At 43.7% G+C, this 23,171-nt stretch overlaps 1 protein-coding gene across 2 annotated transcripts in view; it reads right to left on the bottom strand.

Annotated features, from left to right (window-relative positions):
* Positions 1–23,171, bottom strand: part of GOLIM4 (golgi integral membrane protein 4) — a 311,354-nt gene that overhangs the window by 48,324 nt on the left and 239,859 nt on the right. For both annotated transcript variants that reach the window (XM_085635164.1, XM_085635165.1), the window contains one exon: positions 11,330–11,439. In XM_085635164.1, coding sequence (XP_085491290.1) covers positions 11,330–11,439 — 110 coding nt within the window. The remainder of the gene's footprint in view (positions 1–11,329; positions 11,440–23,171) is intronic.

Genomic DNA, 23,171 nt, shown 5'->3' with positions numbered 1-23,171 from the left:
AATACCAGGGATCAAATACATTCAGTCATTTTTCTTGTTCAACTGAGCAGATGGATTCTTATAACCCTCATAGGGACTCTGCACTTATGCTCAGGGTGAATCGAATGAGAATGCCATTAAAAAAAAGGCTACATGTTTGGTCTTGCTGTTTTTAGGGAAGGCACAAACATACGCAGAGAGACTTGTCGGTTGTGGTAGGGGTGGGTGGAGATGGACAGGAAACTCATCTGGATTTCTGTATTTATCTTCACTGCAGACACCTATGGTGCACTCAAGGGAATATGTTGGTCTGCCAATTATACTATCAGTAAACTGGTGGCATCACAGAAGATGGTACCATAATGGGTCATCTTAGTTTTCTCCCATCTGTCACATGCCAGTGCTTTATAAATGTTTCAATTTATAAGTCAAAAGTATGAACACACAAAAACGCCTCCTTTTATGCATCTTTGGTGGTGCAATCTTGATTAAATTAGGTGACTGTTGGTGTGAATGACAAGAATTCTTACTTTTCCTCAGTGCTCTTTGGTGTCTCAGGTGAGGAGATTTAGCGAAGTTCATCACAGGTCATAAGACCGGCATTACTTTCCGCACTTCTGTGGCCAGGGGCCCCTGGTGTGCCTACAACAGCTGTGTTTCAATATGCTGTCTTTGACTAGAATTAGATGCTTTCAGCCAAGGCCTGTTGCCAGAAGAGTTTAACTTTTTTTCCTTCAATTAACCTTCCCATTCATAATAGGTGTCACATAGTATGGTTGTGGAGACTTGAAATCTCTTCTATAGCACCATTGGTGAACCTGTGACATTTTACACAGGTGTTTTTCTAGTGTTCCCTTCGAACGATCTATATGCAGAAACTAGACTTTTCCTTGCACATAAGGCGCCATGCAGTTTTCTATCTGGGTCCTATTTTAGCAAGTCCCAGATTAAAGATGGGGGATCTCCAGTGCATACTTGATGTCAATATATCCATCAGTGACATCAACCAATTTCCCCATCTTGGCTTAAAAGTCATCATAAATTCACCATGGAGGAAAAGGAGTTGGAAATGTGGATCAACTGGCTAGATCACTGATTTTGTTTTCAAGACTGTGCATCAATGTTCAGCACACATAGAACGTTGTTGTCCAGTAGCATAATGCTGACCATTTGGATGTCTTTATGGGATGTATCATATTTCACCCTTCCCCTGCTCATATCTACCCTGCCCGATAGCTCTTGTTTTCGTATTGGGGTGGACTAGCTTGTTAAAGTTTAAATATCCACTAACTTTTCTTAACTCTGCTAACAAGGCTTGCAGCAACATTTTGAGAATTTTGTAGTGGTTAATAAATTTCAGGCAGTCTGTGTCAATCATTTTGGAAAATGGTTCCATCACATCATCAGGGGTAGTAAGCTATATATAATTACAAACCTCTTTCCCTCTTCTATCACGCCACCTACTCTTCTCTATCCCAAATAACTGAATAATACATCCACCACTCAAATTACTTCATATTTCACTTTACTCATTTTCAACACTAATCCTTTATGGGTTCCGGAGTAGCGTGCTACTCACCAGAAAAGCCCTTCTACACCCATCAGGGGTAACAGATGCAATATGAATGCAAACCTCTCTTCCCCTTCTATCCCTCCGTTATCCTGCTCACTCCAAATAACTGACTAATACCCACCACTCAAATTACATTCATATTTCACCATACTAATTCACCACTAATCCTTTATGGGTTTCTGGAGTAGCATGCTTCAACACCCCATCAGGTGTAACAGGTGCTATATAAATACAAACCTTTTTTTCCTCTACTATCCTTCTGCTATCCTTCCGAATCCAAATAACTGACTAACCTATCCACCACTTAAAATGTACTCGCATGTTTCACTATACTAATTCAATAACTAATCCTCTATGGGTCCCGGAGTAGCGAGCTACTCGCCGAAAAAGTGGTTTGATGCCTCGTAAGGGGTATTAAGCGCTATACAAATGCAAATACAATGCAATACATTGGAATGGATATGTGGTTCCTGGAAGAAAAGCTAATGAGGTTCGGGATGGAAAGAAACTGCGGTATCGATGAAAAAAAGCAGGAAAACTGAAAGTTGATTCTGGACATATATTGGAAAGAAAAGATTAACTGGCAGTTATCAGTGCAGAAACAACATAGATAACCGAAGGCAAACCGAGGAAATGAGTGTTACAAGTAATTTAGTTCACCAAAAGATTGAAACCTGAAGATGCTAAACTACCAACCCCAGAGGACAGCAATCACAGGATAACGAAGGTGAAAGATAACAATTTGAAAAGAGACCAATATTCGTTTTAAGGCATATGACTGAAACAAAGCTTAAGCATAATAGTAAATTAAAGAGTCAAAAGAACAGAGGAGCTACAGAGAGACTATGAATAGGAAAAGAGGTCCGATCATTGTTGAAGTGCAAAAGCTGTGAAAATGGAATAGGGCACCGCCTTTAGATAACAGAGAAAAGTTCTGAATTAAAGGGCCTAAAAGAAGGATATAAAGTTTGAGCTGAGAGCATACAAAATGTGCAAAAATATCTACGAGAGAAGTCGAAGATGGACTGGATGACGGATAATAATGAGATGTCGGTTGAGAGATTGTTTTTTTTAGATGTATAAAAGCTGCGTTAAAAGGAGGACAGCGCATTCTAGGAGCTAGAAGAAACTGAGGAATTGAACTAAGACCAGAATAGGAGCCATAGATTTCCATTATACTAGACTGAGATGGGGGAGGGGTCGGGCAGAGGAGAGACAGAGGTGGTGTTAAATGGAGGAACAAGGAATAGCTGAGGGCAAAACATTTTCATATTGCAAGAGAACTAGAATGATAAAGAGGAGAGCAAGGATCGAGACAGAAGAGCAGTAGGACAGCAAATGAAGAAACGTTGATGGTGAATGGCAGTAGAGGAAAATGACTGAGATGGGAAGGAGGAAGATTGGGAAGCCGAGTTAAAGTAACCCAATTTTAATTTTTAGATTGAAAAAACAAGAGTTGTTTTATTAGTAGATGCTGTAGCTTAAGAATTTAAAATGGACCTTTAAGCAAGAAGCTGCGCACAAAGAAGGAATACAGGAAGCAGGTTGAATTATTTTGAATATCAAGAAGCTTAACTGTTGCAGTGTTGTATACTCTTTATTCAACCACTGACTATCAAGTTGGCTAAACAGAAATTAGTAAAATTATTGAATATGCTACTTACCAGTATGCATCTGTTCTTGGCATGTAGGGCTGCTGACATTCATATCTGTGCATAGATCGCCGCCTAGTGTTGGGTCCGGATGTTTGCACGTTGTTGTCCTGGAAGAGACTTCGAAGTATCACGAGATAGGTGACTCCTGCCCTGGACCACAGTGCGCATGGGCATCCTCTCCATCCTTAAGATTGTTTTTCGCCATTGTGGCAGTGATGGAGTAGATACAGTAAGTGATGACCATGCTATACAGTAATTCTGAGGGCTGCAGCTGCTACAGGCGCTGGGGAGGAGGGTGGGCGATATGAATGTCAGCAGCCCTACATGCCAAGAACAGATGCATACTGGTAAGTAGCATATTCAGTTCGAGGCATGTGGGCTGCTGAATTCATATCTGTGCATAGAATACATAGCAGTACCTCCTATTAGCGGCGGCTACCAGTGCCAGCTGCAGCAGTCTGAAAAAGAGTTTTGAGAACAGCCTGTCCTACAGCTGCCTGCTGTTTTGAGTGTACATCTACACAGTAGTGTTTGGTAAATGTATGTATAGTGGACCATGTGGCTGCTCTACATATTTCCTGTAAAGGAATGTTTCCCAGGAAAGCCATGGACGCCCCTAACTTTCGTGTTGAGTGGGCTCGTGGGGAATCGTTAATGTGCGTTTAGCCTTTTGATAGCAAATTTGAATACATTTAACAATCCATCTGGCTATATCTGCTTTGGAAATGGCGTTTCCCTTGTGTTGTGGAGAAAAGGCAACGAAAAGTTGTTTTGTCTTCCTAAAGTCCTTAGTTCTGTCTATATAGTACATGAGGGCCCTCTTTACATCTAGTGTATGGAGCATTCTCTCAGCGACATTTTGTGGATTTTGAAAGAAAACAGGCAGTTCAATAGTTTGATTTATGTGGAACTGCGATATTACTTTAGGCATGAATTTGGGGTTGGTACGTAGTACGACCCTGTTTGCGTGAACCTGTATGAATGGCTCTTGAATGGTTAGTGCCTGGAGTTCACTAACTCTTCTTAACGAAGTGATTGCTACTAGGAAAGATACTTTCCAGGTGAGGAATTGAATCTCACATGAGTGGAGAGGTTCGAAGGGTGGACCCATCAGTCTGGTGAGGACCAAGTTGAGGTTCTTGGTGGGTGTCTTGGGGGAATTACTCGTTTAAGTCCCTCCAAGAAGGCTTTGATGGCAGGCACTCTGAATAAAGAGAGGTGCTGCCTGTTTTGGAGATAGGCTGCTATTGCGGTTAAATGGATACGTATTGAGGTGTATGCCAGATTGCATCGGTATAGGTGTAAGAGGTAACAGATTATGTTTTGAATGGATGCGTCTAGCGGGTTAATGTCATTGTTGTTGCAGTAAATGACAAACCTCTTCCATTTAGCCGCATAGCAAGCTCTGGTAGTGGGTCTCCTGGCCTCCTTGATGATCTCCATACAGTCAGGTGGCAGGTTTAGGTAGCCAAACTCTAAGACTTCAGGAGCCAGATTGCCAGGTTCAGCTGTTGCGGATCTGGGTGCTGAATTTCGCCATGGTTCTGCGTTAAGAGTGCAGGTTTGATCCGCAGCCTTTGATGCGGCACCACGGAAAGTTCTAGAAAGGTGGTGTACCATGGCTGGCGCGCCCATGTGGGAGCAACTAGGATGAGTGTCAGTGAGTGCTGTTGCAGTTTGCGTGCCACCAGCGGTATTAATGGCGCTGGGGGAAAAGCGTACGCAAATCTGCCGGACCAGTTCATCCATATCGCATTGCCCTGCGACTGTGGATGTGGGAACCTGGCGGCAAAGCTTCGGCATTTTGCGTTTTCGTTTGTGGCGAATAGGTCTAGCTCTGGATGACCCCACTGTTGGAAGTACGGTTGGAGAACGGACAGATGTAGCTCCCACTCGTGCATCTGGTGGCTGAGTCTGCTGAGCAGATCCGCCATCTGGTTGTCCTTGCCGGGGAGGTGTTCCGCCATGAGGAATATGTTCCTCTGAATGGCCCACTTCCACATGCTCTGAGCCAGATGAGACAACTGTGGAGAGTGTGTTCCTCCCTGCTTCTGTATGTAGTACATGGCAGTCATGTTGTCCGTCCGGATCAACACTACTTTGCTGCACAAGTGTACTTTGAATGCCTTCATGGCTAGGAAGATTGCCATCAGTTCCAGAAGGTTGATGTGCATCTTCTTTTGTTGTGTCGTCCATAGTCCCTGCACTGTGTAATTGAGTACATGAGCTCCCCATCCCTGGAGAGAGGCGTCCGCCGTCAGTATTATTTGTGGAACAGGCTCTTGGAACGGTCGGCCCTTGCAAAGGTTTTGTGGATTCCACCAATGCAGAGAGTTGTATGCCCGACCGCTCACCAACACTAGGTCTTTTAATTGCCCGTGAGCCTGATTCCATTGACGTGCCAAGCACTCCTGAAGCGGACGCATATGTAGTCTCGCGTGCGGGACTATGAAAATGCAGGAGGCCATCATGCCTATCAACTGCATGAACACTCGCGCAGGAAGGGAGTGTTGAGGTTTGAACTTTGAGATCAGCAGTTGCATGCTGTTGATCCTCACCAAATTTGGCTGAGCTGTGGCCGCCAGAGTGTTTATGGTCGCGCCCAGGTACTGTCGTACGTGTGCGGGTTGGAGATGTGATTTTGGGTAATTTAGTGAGAATCCCAGATTGTGAAGAAGGTGAATGGTGAGGGACAGGTGGCTGGCGCATTGCTGGGCTGACTTTGCTTGAACAAGCCAGTCGTCCAGGTAAGGGTAGACGTGAATGTGTTGTCTCCGTAGATGTGCAGCCACTGTAGCTAGGCACTTGGTGAAAACCCTGGGTGCGGTTGTCACTCCGAAGGGGAGAACTTTGAATTGATAGTGCTGTTCCTGAATAGTGAACCTGAGATATTTCCTGTGTGATGGGTGTATGGGTATGTGGAAGTACGCATCTTTGAGGTCTAGTGTGGCTAGGAAGTCTCCCTGGCTGAGCAGCGGGAGAACCTGCTGTAGGGTGAGCATATGGAAATGCTCTGAGAGAATGTAGTGGTTGAGGGGACCCGTCCTTTTTTGGGATTAAGAAGTACAGAGAGTACACCCCTGTCCCCTGCTGGTTGACGGGCACGACTTCTATTGCACCTTTTTGCAGCATACTTAGCACTTCCTGCTGCAATAATGCCAAGTGCTCCACGGACATAGGACGGTGTTTTGGCGGTATGTTGGGTGGAGTGGACGTTAATTCGAGACAGTAACCGTGCTGGATAATGTCCCTGACCCACCTGTCTGTGGTGATGGTTTTCCACGCTGACAGGAACCGTTGGAGTCTCCCCCCGACAGGTGTTATGGGGTCGGGGGGCAGGGAGAGGGCGTTACTGTTTGTTTTTGGGGGAGGACCTGGTGTTGCCGTAACCACGTCCCCTGCCCTTGGTGCTGGAGCCACGATATCCACCTCTGTTGGTTTTATCGTAGGTACTCTGTGTGCCCCCTTTAGTGTATTGCTGCTGTGACCCCTGGCCTCTAGCTGCTCCTCTATTCCCGGGGCGACGAAAGGAGCCACTACGAAATTGCTGCGTCTGCAGAGCCCCCATTGATTTCGCAGTGTCAGTGTCTTTTTTAATTTTTTTCGAGGGTAGTGTCAACTTCGGGGCCGAATAAGTAGTCGGGGTTGACTGGCTGATTTAGGATGTTGTTTTGAATCTCTGGTTTGAATCCTGAGATTCTCAACCATGCGTGTCGTCGTAACATGACGCTGGTGTTGATTGCCCTTGCTGCTGTGTCGGCAGCATCCAGGGCGCACTTAATGGATGCATTGGTAAGGAGTTGTACCTCTCTGATGAGGAGCTCTGCTGCCTCTTTGTATTCATCTGGCAAATGCTGGAGTAGTGATTCTAGCGTGTCGTAGTGTGAACGATCATAACGGGCCAGGAGTGCCTGTGTATTGGCAATGCGCCAGATGTTTGCTGCTTGCGCTGCAATTCTTTTGCCTGATGTCTCCAGCACTTTGGACTCCTTGTCTGGGGGAGGAGCATCACCTGTCGTTTGCGAATGGGCTCGTTTGCGAGCGTTAGCAACCACCATGGAGTCCAGAGGTAACTGACCTCTAATGTACATAGGGTCTCCGGGCGCAGGCTTGTATTTTTTTTCAATCCTGGGGTTTAGCACCCGTGCCCTAGTTGTTTCCTTGAAAGTGTCCTTTGCAGGTTTGAGGACACCTTTTAACATGGGCAGAGTTTTGACAGTTCTTTCGGAGGAGGCAAAAGTGTCCACTAAGAAGTCTTCTTCAACGGTGTCAGAATGGAGTTGTACTCCATGATTGGCGGCAGCCCGTTCTATGAGGGCATTGAAGGCAGCAGTGTCCTCTGTGGGAGATGTTTTGGTGCTGTAAAGCTGCGTGTCCTGGGTATCTGGCGCGGTACCCTGGTCTGTAGGGTCATCCCATGCCTGATCTGGGTCCTGCTGCTCATCAGGATCGACATGCCCAGGGTAGGTGGTATCATCTCCCATGTAGTCCTCCACTGCGTCCGTTTTTGAAGGCGTAGGAGAAAAGGACTGGGGATCGTGATAGGAGGGTTGCAAGCGTTCATACAGAACTGGTTCCGACCCCGCTGGCAATTTGTGCTTGAGAGGTATTTTGTAGGAGTCCAATCCCCTCTCTGGCGTGATTTTCCGTTTGCGGAGCATCAGTCTACCGGTGTCGGCGTCAATGAATTGTGGCTGTGAAGGCTCAGAATCTGTGTGTCCAGTAGACAGGGACTGTGTCTTGCGGACATGTGTTCGGATCTCGAACATCTTCGGCGCCGTGGACGGCGGCAAACCAAAAGTGATGGTGGTTGGCGCCGATGGTGCTTTTGGAGCCTTGTGCGGGTCGGGGCCCGACGTGGATCGGAGGGCTGCCCGTTCCCTGATGCGTTGCAAGGAAGCCGCGACTTGTCGCACCGAGAACGCCGAAGGTTCTTTGGAGCCGGTCGGCACCGTGGAGGTAGGCGTTGACTGCTTTGGAGCCACGGGGTCGTCGATCCGAAGACAGGCATCAACGGTCGTGGGAGTCGACGATTTGGCGGGTGCCGCTGTCTTCGACGTGGACTCAGATGGAGCGGCCAGTTTGACTTTGGTGGTCGGGCCTCCTGCATCGGTGCCAGAGGCCGAGTCGCTTTGGGGGGACCGAGGGCCTTTTTCTTCGGGTCGGTACCGATATCCGCTGCAGCGAGTTCGGCGCCGAAATCCCTTTTACTGCGTTCGGAGCCGACGGCCTTCGCTGGCATCGAAGGAGTGGAGGGCTTCGAGGCCTTAGAGCCGATTACAGCCAGTTTCACTTTTGGTTTCGGTGGAACTGGTGCGACGATTGGTTTCGGTTTCGTTGAAGGGAATCTAGTCGTCTTTGTTAATAATGGCTCGTGCGGGATGTTCGAGGCCGGGCCCGAAGGCGGGGCCGAAGAACTTTGAGATCGATCTCAGGTAAGGCCCGGAGGCGATCCCTCGACCTGAGCCGTAGAATGACGCACTTTGACGGCCTCCGTATCGACCGGTGGGCCTGGCTCTTCGCTAGAGCTATCTTCTTCGGCCCGAAAGGCCTCATCGTAGTCTCCTACCTCGTCGATGACTTCTTCCCTTTGAAAAAGCACCTCATCGTCGTCTTCCGATCGGGAATCGTGTTCGGAAGCGGGGATGGAGTTTACTTCTTCCACGCTCTCTGCGTCCTCGGTGCTGAAGATGTTGGCTGGGGCAGGCGCCGACTGCTGCGCTTCTAATCTCGCCTCCCGTCGATTCCGGAGAGTCTTCTTCGATCGGAATCGGGCACAGGCCATACATTTCGACTCATCGCGATCCGGTGAGAGACATTTGTTGCATACCGGGTGGACGTCGATGTGGGGGTATTTTGCGTGGCATAAAGGACACCGTTTGAATGGAGTCCTCGATTCCATCGTCGATGTAAGTTCGATGTTCGGACCAAACGGATCCGAAAGGCTGGAAGAAGGTTGTAAACTAGTAAAGAAAGCAGTCGATACCGAACGGGAACAGTACCGACGAAAGCTAAAGGCCTTTTGGCCTTAACTGAATTTTCCTAACTTGAGCTAAGATAAGCACATCCGAACCCAATGGCGGAAAAAAACAATCTAAGGATGGAGATGATGCCCATGCGCACTGTGGTCCAGGGGAGGAGTCACCTATCTCGTGATACTTCGAAGACTCTTCCAGGATAACAACGTGCAAACATCCGGACCCAACACTAGGCGGCGATCTATGCACAGATATGAATTCAGCAGCCCACATGCCTCGAACATTAATAATCCTGGAAAATGTTGCCCTGGGGAAGACTAAGAGAACATCATGAACAGAAAATTGTAACTCTCCCCAGAGACTTATAAACTCACCACACTATAATGTATAAAAGCACCCTAGAATATAAGCCAAGTAGGCGCAATTATAGAAATTGGTAAATAACAAAGATGTCACACTCAGTCAGTCTGCTCATTGTCTGTGTCTGAGAGAATCAGCCTACCCCATTGCAATAGAGTAGAAGTAGTTGAAAAGGTCAACCAACACCTCCACTCATAAATCATTAAAGAGTGCATACAGATTACTTGCCACAGATTATGGCTCAATAAAAGGGGAAAAACTCCAACTGCTCTGCAATAAGACACTAATGAATGTAGAGCAGCTTCTCCCGGCCCCACCTTCTTCTATATGTACATGACCACCCCCCTAACCCCAGGCCGACACAGTCAGATCGCATGGACTAAATATCATCTCCTACACCGACAACACCCAACTCATCCTCTTGCTGTCAGAAAACCCCTCCACCACCAGAGCCAACTTCCACAGATATATGATGAATGTCGCCGACTGGAAGAAGGACAACTGTCTCAAGCTCAACATTGACAAGATCGAAGTTCTCATCTTTGGGAACACCTCGCCATGGAATGACGCATAGTGGCCGACTGAACTCTGCCCATCCCACGCCCGACAGACCCCGCCCCCAACCTCGGAATTGTCTTGAGCAGCAAACTATCTATAATGAAACAGGTAAAGACAGTCTCAGCCAGCTGCTTCTACACCCTAAGCATTCTCCAAAACATCTTCAAGTGGCTCCCAGTCAACACCAGAAAGACAGTCACGCAGGCCCTCATCACCAGCAGGCTGGACTACGGGTACACACTCTATGTAGGAATCACCGTACGCTTCCTAAAGTGACTGCAGACAGTACAAAACTCAGCAGCAAGACTAATCCTTGACGTCCCCAGGCAGACCCACATCACTCAGCACTTCAAGAAGCTACATTGGGTCCCGATCCAGAAGAGATGCCAGTTCAAGATGTTAACCCATGGATACACTGCCCTACACAACAAAGGACTAGCATACATCAACAGACCCATGACTATCCACCAGCTGACCAGACACCTACGTTGCGGCTACCTCTTCCTCACAGACACCCTTCCGGATCCACCGAAGCAACAGCGGAGGATGCTCCTTCTCACACCTGGTGGCCAAAGCTTAGAAGAGTTCCTCCCTGTAATTCAGGACCACCCCATCAAGCCAGGAATTCAGGAAAGGACTCAAGACCTGGCTGAGGACTCAAGACCCGACTGTTCGAATGAACAATCACCATGAAGCAGTTAGCTACTCCGCCTTAAGACCCTTATGGGTTATGTGCCCGCTCTATCAATCCCTGACTGATTGTGTCTTCGTATTTACAAAATCCATTTGGAGAATAGGACAATCATTATCCAATTCTAAACTCGGCCACCTGCGATTGCATTTATGAGGTCCCCTGGGTTCCTCTGATGCCACAAATTTGTTGGCAACAAAAACATTTTTTTTTTTGAGTTTTGGAAAATTCAGATATAAATAAAAATCTATTGTTCTATAGTTGAATTGATTATAAGAACAAAATCACACTGTGCAAAGTAACAAAAACATTTTACAACTACTAACAACTTTGTTATGCGAAAAATAAATGTACTGGCTAAACACAAGACAAATATTCCCAAATATAAGGAATGTGTGAAGCTTTTAAAAATGTAATACAAATGCAACAATGGCTATATTTGCTAATGAAAGGTGGAAATGCAACAAATTGCAAAACAAAGGGGTGGCACTATAGGGGCTTCATGCAATTATATGAATTTGGGATAAATATTTACCTCCTCTGGATCATGCTCTGCATTCTCGTCGGGTTCCTGTGGCTCATTTGCATTATTTTCTTCATCTAATTCTTCCCCTTCATCTTGATGTTGATTGTCCTTTTCATAGGCTGTCATTCAGTGTTAACAAAAAAAGAAAATAAATTCTACTAGATTGTGTAATTACTTAACCATGTCAAAAGAAAAATCTAGGCATGTCCACAATAAAACTATTCCAAGTTCACTTTATGAAACAAAATAGATCACTTGAAAACGTGAACACGTTATGAAACGTAAAATGTTTCACACCTATATTGTAAGGAATACAAGTTTTTATCTAGGTTTCATAATGCGGTTTCTAAGCTCGGGGAAAAAAAGGTAGTGGTACTCACTTTATTGACCTAGAAAAGATGGCAGACAGATCTGTGCCAGGATTGAATTTAACACCTCCAGGTCCCAGCAGATATCAGTACTCAGCGTTTAATTTATTGTGCGATGCTCTCCTCTAAATGCGACTTTCTAAAGGTATAGGAGAACCCGGATTCGAAAAATGAACATCTTAGAGGAAAATATTCTATTACAACTGGCGAACACATTCACATCTTTGGCTAGACTAGTGGTATTTGAGAGGCTATAATGACTTAGCTGTTCAAGGAAAATGGCATGATGCTAGAAAAAACTGCGGATAAAAAGAAGACCACATTCCTTACACTTTTTTCTCCTGTGTTTTATGTAAAATATGCCCTAGTATGGTTTGCTGGGGAAGAACACTATACTGCTCGCCCATGTTAGCGATGGATTCAGTGAAACATTAACTTTTTCACTATGACCACCGTGACCTAAATTGTGCTCCTAAATAGTACCCCATTGCTTTAAAATAGAAGTTTAAGTATTTTTGACAAAATATAAACAGTGGTCTGCACTTTCAAATAAATATGCATTTACCTCTTTCAAAATAGTCAAGAGGCTGCGTAAAAAAATTATCCCTTTAAGACTAGATACAAATAGGCATATTAACATAAACTCACAAACCAGGCAGAAGGAGCACTGTAATTTAGTTAATGAATCGGAGTATACATTACCTAGTCAGCCTAAAATAAAGGCAAAGTACAAAGTCACACAAGACTTAGGTTCATCATGTGTTCCAAGGAAAGCATATCAAGAAACCTTTTGTGTTCTTTCTTTCTCTTGTCATTTTCAAAAGGAACAAGGACACAGCCAACGTGTTTTGTCCCAAACCATGTGGACTTCTTCTGGGCGCAAGAGTGGTCAACTGAAAGTGCAACGTATAAATTGAACCACTCGTATGTGTTCAACACATACGTGTGGTTCACAACATGTTTCTATGCGTAACACATGGAGTGGTATTTGTAAACACGCACTTTATAAATTGCATTTTCAAACGTTTTGACAACATTTACCACCTCTACATGTACAGTGGCACAGTACATGAGTTTGTCTAACGAGAAGAACACAGCTAGAGACTCTATGGGCTTAGGACCTCCTCTTATGCCCTCAAGTAGTCCCCATGGTTCAGGTCGAAAAGCGTTGGCTGTGTCCTTGTTCCTTTTGAAAATGACAAAAGAAAGAACACTTAGAAAAGATGCATCTTGATATGCTTTGCTTGAAACTCAAGATGAATTATGGTCCTGTGCGACTTTGTACTTTGCCTTTATTTTAGGCTGAGTAGGCAACATAAACTTTATATATTCATTATCTAAATTACAGTGCTCCTTCTGCCTGGTTTGAAAGTATTCCAGATATTAGGGCCTTTTTAAACAGTGGGCCCTGGGAGCGAGCAGTTTGTTACTGTGGGAACTAAACATTGTGCGGTAATAGTTACCCATTATCATTATAGATGTGTTTTATTAACATAAAAACTCAGTTTTGAGGAAAACGTGGGAATGCACTATCAATATGGAAGCGCGTATGGGCTTTAGGTACAGGAGTAAATATGATGATTAACTTTCTAATTCAAGTGTGTCTCCACATTTTCAGACTCAGAGACAATTGTCCAACAAGTTGAGAGGACAGGGAGGCGGTGCCATTGGATTCCATTCCTACCAGTCAAGTGAAGAAGTTTGATACAAGAAAAGGTTTTCTTAGTTTAGTAATTTTTCTACTCTTACTCCTTAGCTTCCTCCATTAACTTGGGTAAGAAGTTCCACCTATGAATCTCACTGAAAAAAGTGTAAATTCTATATAAAGCTGTTATTTCTAAGGCAAATCCAAAGGTGCATGGGCGCTCCTTTTTAATGCCCTGCCTGTGACAAGAGAAATGACTGCTGCGATCTTGGGTCCCTAGATACATAACATTCAGAAAGTAGGCAGAGTGGATTGTTGTTGGAAGTAAGAGTTGTTATAAACTAAACAGACTTAGTAACTAAGACACTAAAGGTTTCAGCAAACCTTACATTCATATAAGGTCATTTCAAACATGTGGACAGATTCGAAGGTAAGAAAGTAAAAAGAATTTGTTCATCAGTAAGCCCCTACCACATTTTGCAAAGAGAATTTTATGGAACTTGCTGTGAAATTTAGGAAACTTCACTTGAACCCAGGTATTATGGGTTAGGATTAAAATTCAGTAGCTTAAGTGGCTGACTTGTAGTTTTAGACACATGTCAATGAAAAGCAAATTTAGTTGCCCTAGGTCTGGTGAAGTGTGCAAAGATGTCTTTGAGAAGGAAAAGCCAGTAGAAAAACAGACATTTGAATAAAATGGACACTTGTTAAATGAATTAATAATATGCATGCTTGCATGGACAAATAATCTCAGTTTATTGTAGAGGCTAAGACAAATAATCTCTACAATAGGTTGAGATTGCGTTCTGCTGCCTACGATGTCTGGGGGATAAATTACTGCACATGGAAACTTGTGCTCTAACATAACAAAAGTGATCCAAGGATCTGTGCTGTTGCATTAACCGCACAACCTCTGAGACCCAGCCAAGGTCGATGGAAGGAGTAAAAATGGGGCAATTAAGAAGGTAGCAACAGCGGAGAGTAGGTCACAGATCAAAAAGGAAGTTCAACTCAGATATGACTATATTTCTGCTTGTATTCAGCATTACTCAGACTATTCTGAAGAGTTGGTGGTTGACCAAGTTCCCAGGGCTACATTTAGAATGTCTCGAAGCCCAAGTTTTGATTGTCTGGAGGTATTTGCTGCTTGAATTTCTGTTGGCAAATTATGAACGTGTTGCCAGAACCAAGTTTCCAGGTCAATGAACAGTGAGGTCAGATAATTCATAATCTACAACCTGGCGGTTATGTGACACACATCATAAAAAACCTTCCACATCAACAAACCTACTCTAAACCAAAATCAAAATCTTTTCTTGAATTTGTTTATTTCTTTATCGAGAGAAAAGGTCAGGCTTCCTATCCTAAGTCTTTACAATACGCAATTCTGAACCACCATGTGTTTCCAAGTTTTGCAATATTGCTTTCTCAAGTTTTCTAGTGATATAATTCATACTTATTTCCTCCTTTTCTGTTGCAGCAAATTCAACTATATTTATTCAGTTGCCCATTAAATGTCTTTGCATTATTCACGGGTATCAGATCCAAAGACGGATCAAGGATACACTTTGGAACAGATACTCAGCTGTTCAGAATGTAATGGCAGGGGTGTGGAATTTATTACAAGATCTACTTGATGGGACAGACTGCTTCATAGATCTACTTGTCCTTTGAACAAATATACTTGTCCCTTTGGTGCCATGTAGTGCAGCCACAAATTATGTCAGCAATCTCATTATATAAGAGCTCTGATAATAGCCTCTCTGATTATGGCAGGGCTAGTACTATAGTAGGGCTTGAATACTAGCAATTTCCTTATTTTGCCTCCTTTTTGCAGATCTACATGCTGGAGGTAGCCGAGAGCAATACGTTCCAAGGTTAGAACGCCCTTTTGAATCTGTACAAATCTACTAACTTGCCTGTGTTAAGGGTTTTCACCAGCTCTTCTCCAATCTTTTCCCATGTTGAGAAAAGTTGGAAATTTACTCATGAGAAGGGTAAGAGGTAAAACTTCTTCCAGGGTTATGAAAAAAGTGGTTGGAGGGAAAGTGAAATTGTAAACTTTCAACACAATTTCGCATGAGCAAATTACACATGCATATTTGCTAGTGCTAAAATACAGTTCACAAATATTTTCTAGGAGTATGATTCCTGGTCAAAATCTGTAAATTCGTGTGAATGCATGAAATACGTAAATCTGCACTAATGAAATATGCCATGGGTGCACTTTTATGACTTTCTTCAAGAATTGAGCCCCTATTTAGGCTGGGGTTAACAAATACCTATTGTTTTTGCTAAAATTCTATCTCTCTTTCTATCCATCCATCAGCTGGCTTCACTGAGAATGACTGCAATCTGCTCTTTCACAAGGAGCATATCGGCACACAAAGTAGTTTTGTTCAGTGCCAAGAACTACTGGGGCAATGTGTGCTTTTTGACGTAAAAAAAAATATTTAGCGGTTTACAAATGTTTACAAATGGTGAGGGCTCAGCATCTCCCAAAACAATAAAGTCTAACAAAAGCCATGTCAAAACAAGACATATTGACAAAACCAAAAGACTGACCACCGATGTCAACCTATCGGCTTTGCAAATACTTGTTTATTTTCATGATTTCCGGTTGTTGAAACCGGTTACATTGACTTCTCATTATGAATATATTTTTTTAAATACCAGCATACATCTACACATTTTACAAAATGATGTTTGAGATATGGTACCTAGAATTTCACAGTAGTTTTAGCAAAACATTTTTTTTCCTAGTTACATTCTTTTGTGAACAATTTACTTTGAAAGCAAAGAATCATCAATATTGCTTTCAGGCTTCTGCAGACATTTGCATCTAATCTGACAGCATTCTAGGAGCATTACACTTAGCCTAATATTGTTAAGCTTTGCATATGTGTGTACACATGTTTTTACTGGAACCACTGTCAGTAGTGTAGTCCATGTTTACAACATTTATTTAGAACGCTCACCCTAATAATAAACGCTTTGCATTAATGAACCATAAATACAAGTTTGAAAAGCATTAACATGGACACAGATATTAGTTCAGCTGCAGACAATTCCTATACCTGCTCCATAATGTGGTTCTGTAACTTGTCAGCCAAAGGGTTTGTGATGCAGGATTTTGGGCCTACTTGTCCCAAGGACAAAATAAAAACTTGTTGTCCATGGCCCCAAACAATACGTCATGGGCGTCAGGCTACAGAAATTCCACACACCCTGTAGTGAGACATTAACTACTTACAGGGCCTCCTTCCAACTCTTTAAGAAAGGTAAAACCATCCCTTTCGAAGAAAAACTTCAGACTGGTGGTTTAATCTTTGGTGGTTTCCAATTTAAATATATATATTTTTTTTAAAACAGTAAAACACTAAAAACACAAAATACCCACCAAGCAGAAGTGCTTTAGAGAACTGCCAACAAACCTTAATCAAATAGCATGTCGCTATTAGTTCTTAGGCTCTGTAAAGCCAACCCCAGCTCCAAATGGCTAAAGGTGGGTTGTACCTCAACCCCAGTGGGTTGGACACATGCCCTGGTTAGATGCCATGCAATGCGGTCAACCACCACTGTGCACTGACAAATGTTGTATCAGTGGTGGATTGCTGCCCACAATGTGATAGCAGCAGTGCCTCGCAGAAGGCCAAGACTCACAATCAAATGTTGAACACACAAGAGTTGGCCACCATCTGTGGGATGGCTGCATGCCATGGGTAGGGAGCCCTGTGGCCAACCCCACAGTCATCTATCTGAATTAGGAGTTGGTTCCAAGCAGTGGTTTGAAGGTAACGCCTGGCCACAAACCCATGTTCTGAGGGTAACCAGTACTGTGCACAACAGAGGTCCTGCACAGTAGGGAAGGAAATCATTTTAAAGATAATGAAAGTAATATATCTTAATAAAAATCTTTTTTTTTTAAAGAAATTGACTGAAAAAACTACAGTTTATGTGTAGTTATGTTAAGGAACGGTTGTAATACCCACCTTTACATAGGATTAAAAAATAAAAACTGCAATTCACTCAAAAATCACAACATTATGATTACACAACTACAAAGCAAAACTTTAAAAACCATGAAATTCACCAACATCTAAGCAAAATATAACTCGCACACCAAATACGTGTGATATATAAAAATAATAGTTCAGAGGCAGCTAGCCAATAAGAATGCATACATAGATTTATGAACCCACAATGAAGGACAGGAGAAATAGCTCCCTAGTCCAATGGTGGGCATTAATGTTTTTAATTGGGTTTAAAAATCCTCAAAGGATTCATATATCCTTGGCGGATCCATGAATGAACGGTCCAAATGGCTTTAAAATGTAACCTCTTCTTGCCAAGACCGAACAATTTAAATGCAAATTTCACAAAAACTACCAACACACTTGAACCAAACCAACAAGGTCACTTTGAGCAAATTTTTATTTGCAGGTCAGGTTTAGTGTAATTCCATTCAGACCATTTTTTCCCAGATATGGAGGAGCAAAGAATCCTGTGAAAGTGAAAACGGGAAATTTTCATTGGGAACACCCTTTATTTTTACACCCTTGCTTGATGGATCTGTACGAATCGTGAGTTGTCAATCCATTTTTTTCTTCTCGTAAAGTTTACAGTAGATTCATCCAATTTTGTCGGGTTTTAAATAACAAAATTGCCTTTTCAACGGAAATTACCGTCCCCATAACTACAGAGGCACTATTGCTGCATATTATATATATATATATATATATATATGTACACACACACATAAACACATTGATTTTATCCAAAAACACAGTTAAAGTGAAGAATGGTTCCTGCTATCAGATAACTAACTCATCAAAATAAAACAATTTTAGATCCTTTCGAGAGTACAAAGCTGATTGACAAATGGCAATACAACTTTATTTCTTGCACAAATCTTTGACAAATGATCCTGTTCTTCACAGAAAGAAAACGTAAGGGCTACAGGTTCCTGGTCCTTGTGAGCAATACTGTACATCCCTGCTTTTGAAAACAGATTGGAAGGCATGAAAGAACAAGTTACTTACCTTCAGTAATGATATGTCTGTAAGAAACATAGGTTAGCCATCAGTGTCGCCTGGTGACATTTGAAAGTGATGGGATGTAAAATTATTGTCATACTGCACCGTAGCGAGCGAGCCCGAACAACCTAAGGAGGGGGTTCGGGGGGGGTAATACCCTCCGAAAAAATTTTGAAAAAAAGAGTGGACAAATGGTGCATGTTCAAGGAAATTTGAGAAAGCAAGAAGGTTAATAAAGGAATTGTGAAAGTGCAGTTTTTACATTAATAAAGAGATGTCATAACATAGGTAGCTGCTTATTCAGTATAACCACAGAGCTTCATAAGAGACTTCGAGATGCAATGCATCGCTGAGTAATATCAAAGGAAGCATTTTTTATTAGCCACAGTGCTGAACCAAGACTCCAAGAGGCAATATGGAACCATAAAAAACATGAAAAAGGATCAAGGTGCTGGAAAACAGCCTTGAACATAAGCTTCCCAGCCCAGGACATAAGCTCAGCAGCACCCACAGGTTTAATGGGCATACCTGCCTCGCCCAGGGAACTGGAAACCAAACACAGGGGAGTATTACATGTTTAACACACCAGAAACCAGCTCCCTACCTTCAGTCTTCATACTGAACAAATCAAAGATTTACCCCCAGTCACAGATCTCGGTTAAATCCATCTTTTTTTGCATGCCAGAACGTTTATGATCTGGAACAGGCCACTTGAATAAAACAGGTCCATTTCACAAAACATAACACATCCCTTGCACCTGCCTTGCAGGTTAAACATATGGCTCACTATACATCATTGCACATCTAAAAACCAGCCTCAAAAACACGACAAGGCAAAATTACAAATTATACGGAGAAAAAAGCTCAATCTTGCTTATAATAGGGGCACATGACAACAGTAATCGCCATATCCGGTTGCTGATGCCTGCTCTAGAAAGTAGACTAGGTTCACTAAGTGTGACTAGGTGCCAAAGAGATCAAAGAAATTAGCAACATCCACAAAAAGGATTTCCATACAGGTAAAACAGATGAATAAAAGTACAAAGAAAACATGGAAGCAATAAGGTCACCAAACACCACAAATCATCTGCATAAAAAGACCAATACAACAGGTGCACAGTAAAGCCTTTCTAATGTATTGAAGTGAAGAAGTGTCCAATTTGCCGTGGACTATTATTCTAATACCAGGGGCAGCATCAGAAACAGCATGGCTGAGACATGTGGATGTTGTATTTTGGAAGGGCCAGTCTTGCTTCTGGTGACTAGGGCCACCTGACAGATTTAAAACCTATTCAACAGGCTAATGTATAACAAGTACTTGTACGTTAGGCAGCAATGTTCAAACAAAGTGCAGAGGGAAATATTGTAAATTAAAATCAACATGAGTGGAGTGAGGGAATTTCAGCTTGCATGAGATGAGGCAAGGGAATTTCAGCAAGCCTGAGATAAGGCAGGCAAAGCATGAATCCATCCATTTTTTGCCAAAGCCATTCATAGAGTGCTGGGCCACTTTGTCCAACTCGTCGTGAATACTTGAACCCTCAGCACGCACAGACCAAGAGGGCCTGTTACATGGGAACAAGACACCTAGCCCTACCAAGAACTTATTAGTGGACCAGCATCAGTAGCATATCCTTCCACTGAATACCAGTGCGGCATCTGCCACAGGAGAAGCTGTTAAAATTCTCTACATTAAACATGGTAAATTCAGCTCTGTAAACACTTCGCTCCGTCTAAGCTTCCTTGCAGCACATGTTATGGTCTTCGGACTTCGTTATATTTCCACGAGCCCCAGTTCTGTCACACATAGTTCTCCGCTGGCATACAGTTCTTACAACAGGCACATTTGAATCCTATGTTTTTGTGGTCAGTGAGAGGCATCTGTATCATTAAGGGAGTGCTGCCACAAGAAGGTTCTGGATTGCAATGCGAAGCTGAGCAGCGCTATGTCTCAGAATTCCCAGTGGGCTGCAATAGTGACGCGAGGCGCCTCGCATTGGCGATTCGAAATATGATAAGATAGTGGCAAACTGAAGAGAGCAGGGAATTTAGAGCACTGCTGCTACATAAAATGAAGTTATTAGAGACAACATTTCTCCCCAAAGATAGTTCCTACTCTCCTCCCCCAACTATTGCTGTGGGCCGCAACGCAAGGCATCTGGTGGAAATCCCTTCCAAAGGTCACTATGCAACCCCACCCCCCTGAAAAAATTAAATAGCCTACAATTCTGGGATCTGTTCCTTTCCGAATGTTTAACAATTGTTCATTGCCTTTTAAGATTCCTATTATCCACGAATGTTACTGCAGCATTCTTGTTAAGGGTGCAAGAAAGTTAAAAAAAAAATATGCCTGCTGGATTGTGATGACAGGATTATTACATAAACCAATTATATTTTTTCATCTTCTTTTACTTAATTAAAACAAAAGGCCTCACTACCTTTTTCGGCATTCACCACTTAGAAGCGGGATAGCACAGATAATTAACTTAACCTTATCACTTAACCATCCTGGGTCATTCGTGTGAGGCGCAGCATCACAGCTGAGAATCAATGCAGTAATACAAACATTTTAAGGCAGTTAGAGATTGAATAATCCCAACTGCAAATGGGCGGTCTTTTACGCTGGAAAAATGGGCTCTCGCGCGTCTTCCATTTTGGCAGCATAACTATTTAATCGTTGCTAATTAATACATTATCGATAATTTGAACATGCAAGTACAAAATGACATGTCAAAGAAATCGTATATTGGCGTGCTTGAATGGTGATCCGTTTGGGATTATATATTAATCACACATTCATAACATAAAATACATTACAGGATTTTTATTAATATTTTATTTTTCATCTGACCTTCGATCGACCCCTTCTTGCCTATTTTAAAATAACAAAACACCAACTCATTTTCGCTGGAATAATCAGACAGTCGATTTTCACAGCCAGGGCCCCAAAGAAATTGAGCTATCTCAAAATATATTGTCCAAAGATACGCAGCGTCTTCGCCCTTAGAAAATGCTTCTTCGCATAACACAACACAATTTCTCTGGGAGCTGAGGCGCGATTTACAATGATTACTGCCTCCCCTCCCAAAAAATATCCGTAAACTAAAAAACGAGGTTGCCAAACTAGCATTTTTAAATCTTTCACTTTCGCCAAGTCAGCCACTAAATCATATGGGACCATTATCAGCAAATTCCCTCCGACAGTCCCCACGCCTGCTGAGGTAATGCAGCTGACAAACTTGGATGAGCCATGCCCGTGCATATTATGCTCACGTAGTGTGTACATCTGGGTACCCTTTACGGTGATGCAGCAAACAGGCAATCATTTATTCCACTCTAATTAGCACAGAAGGTGACAGACAATGCGAGAAACGTGGAAACAAGTTGCCATGTGTTCCAGTCGCGGCTCGCGGGAGGTGGGGTGTCACGGGGGTGGGGGATGATGCGCGGGGTGAGGGCGAGCTTTAAAATAAAATAAAAAAATCCTACTCGACCAGGTCCAAGCCGCGCCGCCTCGGGTCGTTGGCGCCTAACTCCGGAACAATGGGCATGTGCAAGCCAGTGCAAACAAGTGCGCATGACTGGGCACGGCGGAAAAATTCGCCGACCTGCCCCTCTCATGCACACTTGTGCATTGTGCTGCTGCATGCCCCTGGTGACGGTCTGACTGACAATGCATGTCAGTCAACATGACGCCGGAGCGCCCACCCCCTTCAGACTCTGAAGGGGTGGGCGGTCCGATGTCATGCTGACTGACACGATTGTTAGTTGTTATCCCTCGGCGTCTCTGAACTTAAGGAAACTGAGAGTTTACTTAAATTCAGAGACGCCGAGGGAGCTGCGGGCGGGTGGGGGGGGGGATGGGGGCTACGCCCCAATGGATGCACCGTCCCTGTTAGCTATAGATTCCTTACCTTAGGATTACCCCCAGGCGTCAGACTGGATCCGGAATTTTTTTCGACATCAGTACCTCTGCGCGTAGAAAGGCGGCATCGGTCGGCACTGCGTTCGTCATTGGCATTGTGGTCGCCGGGATGACGTCGTGGTAGCTACTTGGACGCCGCCCTCGCGCATGGACATCAGTTCTGTACACAAATTTCCGCACCAGAAAAGCAGAGCCATGCAAGATACTGACCACTGGTGCACAAAACTAGGGCCCTGAAAGTATGTCCTGAACCCTAGAAATCAGTTCGCAGTTCGGGGAGGATGGGTGGGGCGGTAAGGAATATATAACTAACCTATGTTTCTTACAGATATATCATTACCGAAGTTGAGTAACTTGTTCAACTGAAAAAAACAGTTATAGATTTCTTACCTTAGAATAGATACCCCCAGCAATACCAACCCCTGAGGTGGGTCTGCGAACCAAGATCACACCAGACAGTCCCAGAGAACAGAACGGCCAAAGAAGCCATCTTTCCGGACTCGACTGTCCAGGCAGTAGCATTTGGTGAACGTGTGCAGTGATGCCCACGTAGCTGCCCGACAGATGTCATTCAGAGGAACTCCTCCTCCCAAAGCAGTAGTGGCGGCCGTCGCCCTGGTGGAATGGGCACGTAGCCCCACTGGAGGCTCCTTCTTAGCCAAAGAATAGCAGGCTTTTATACACCAAACGACCCATCTAGAGATGGTCCGCTTGTATACGTCCCGACCTATCTTGGCACCCACGCAACCAACAACAGTTGGTCATCCACCCGGAACTGTTTTGTGTGATCCAGATAGAAGGAAAGCACACTGTTTGGGTCCAGACGGTGGAGCCTCTCTTCCTCTTTAGAAGGATGCGGAAAGAAGGTGGGCAAAGT

The sequence above is a fragment of the Triturus cristatus genome, chromosome 11 (genome assembly GCF_964204655.1).
Source record: "Triturus cristatus chromosome 11, aTriCri1.1, whole genome shotgun sequence".
Taxonomy (NCBI): Eukaryota; Metazoa; Chordata; class Amphibia; order Caudata; family Salamandridae; genus Triturus; species Triturus cristatus.
The sequence above is the reverse complement of the archived record's forward strand: the minus strand, read 5'-3'. Positions and strand labels throughout refer to the sequence as shown.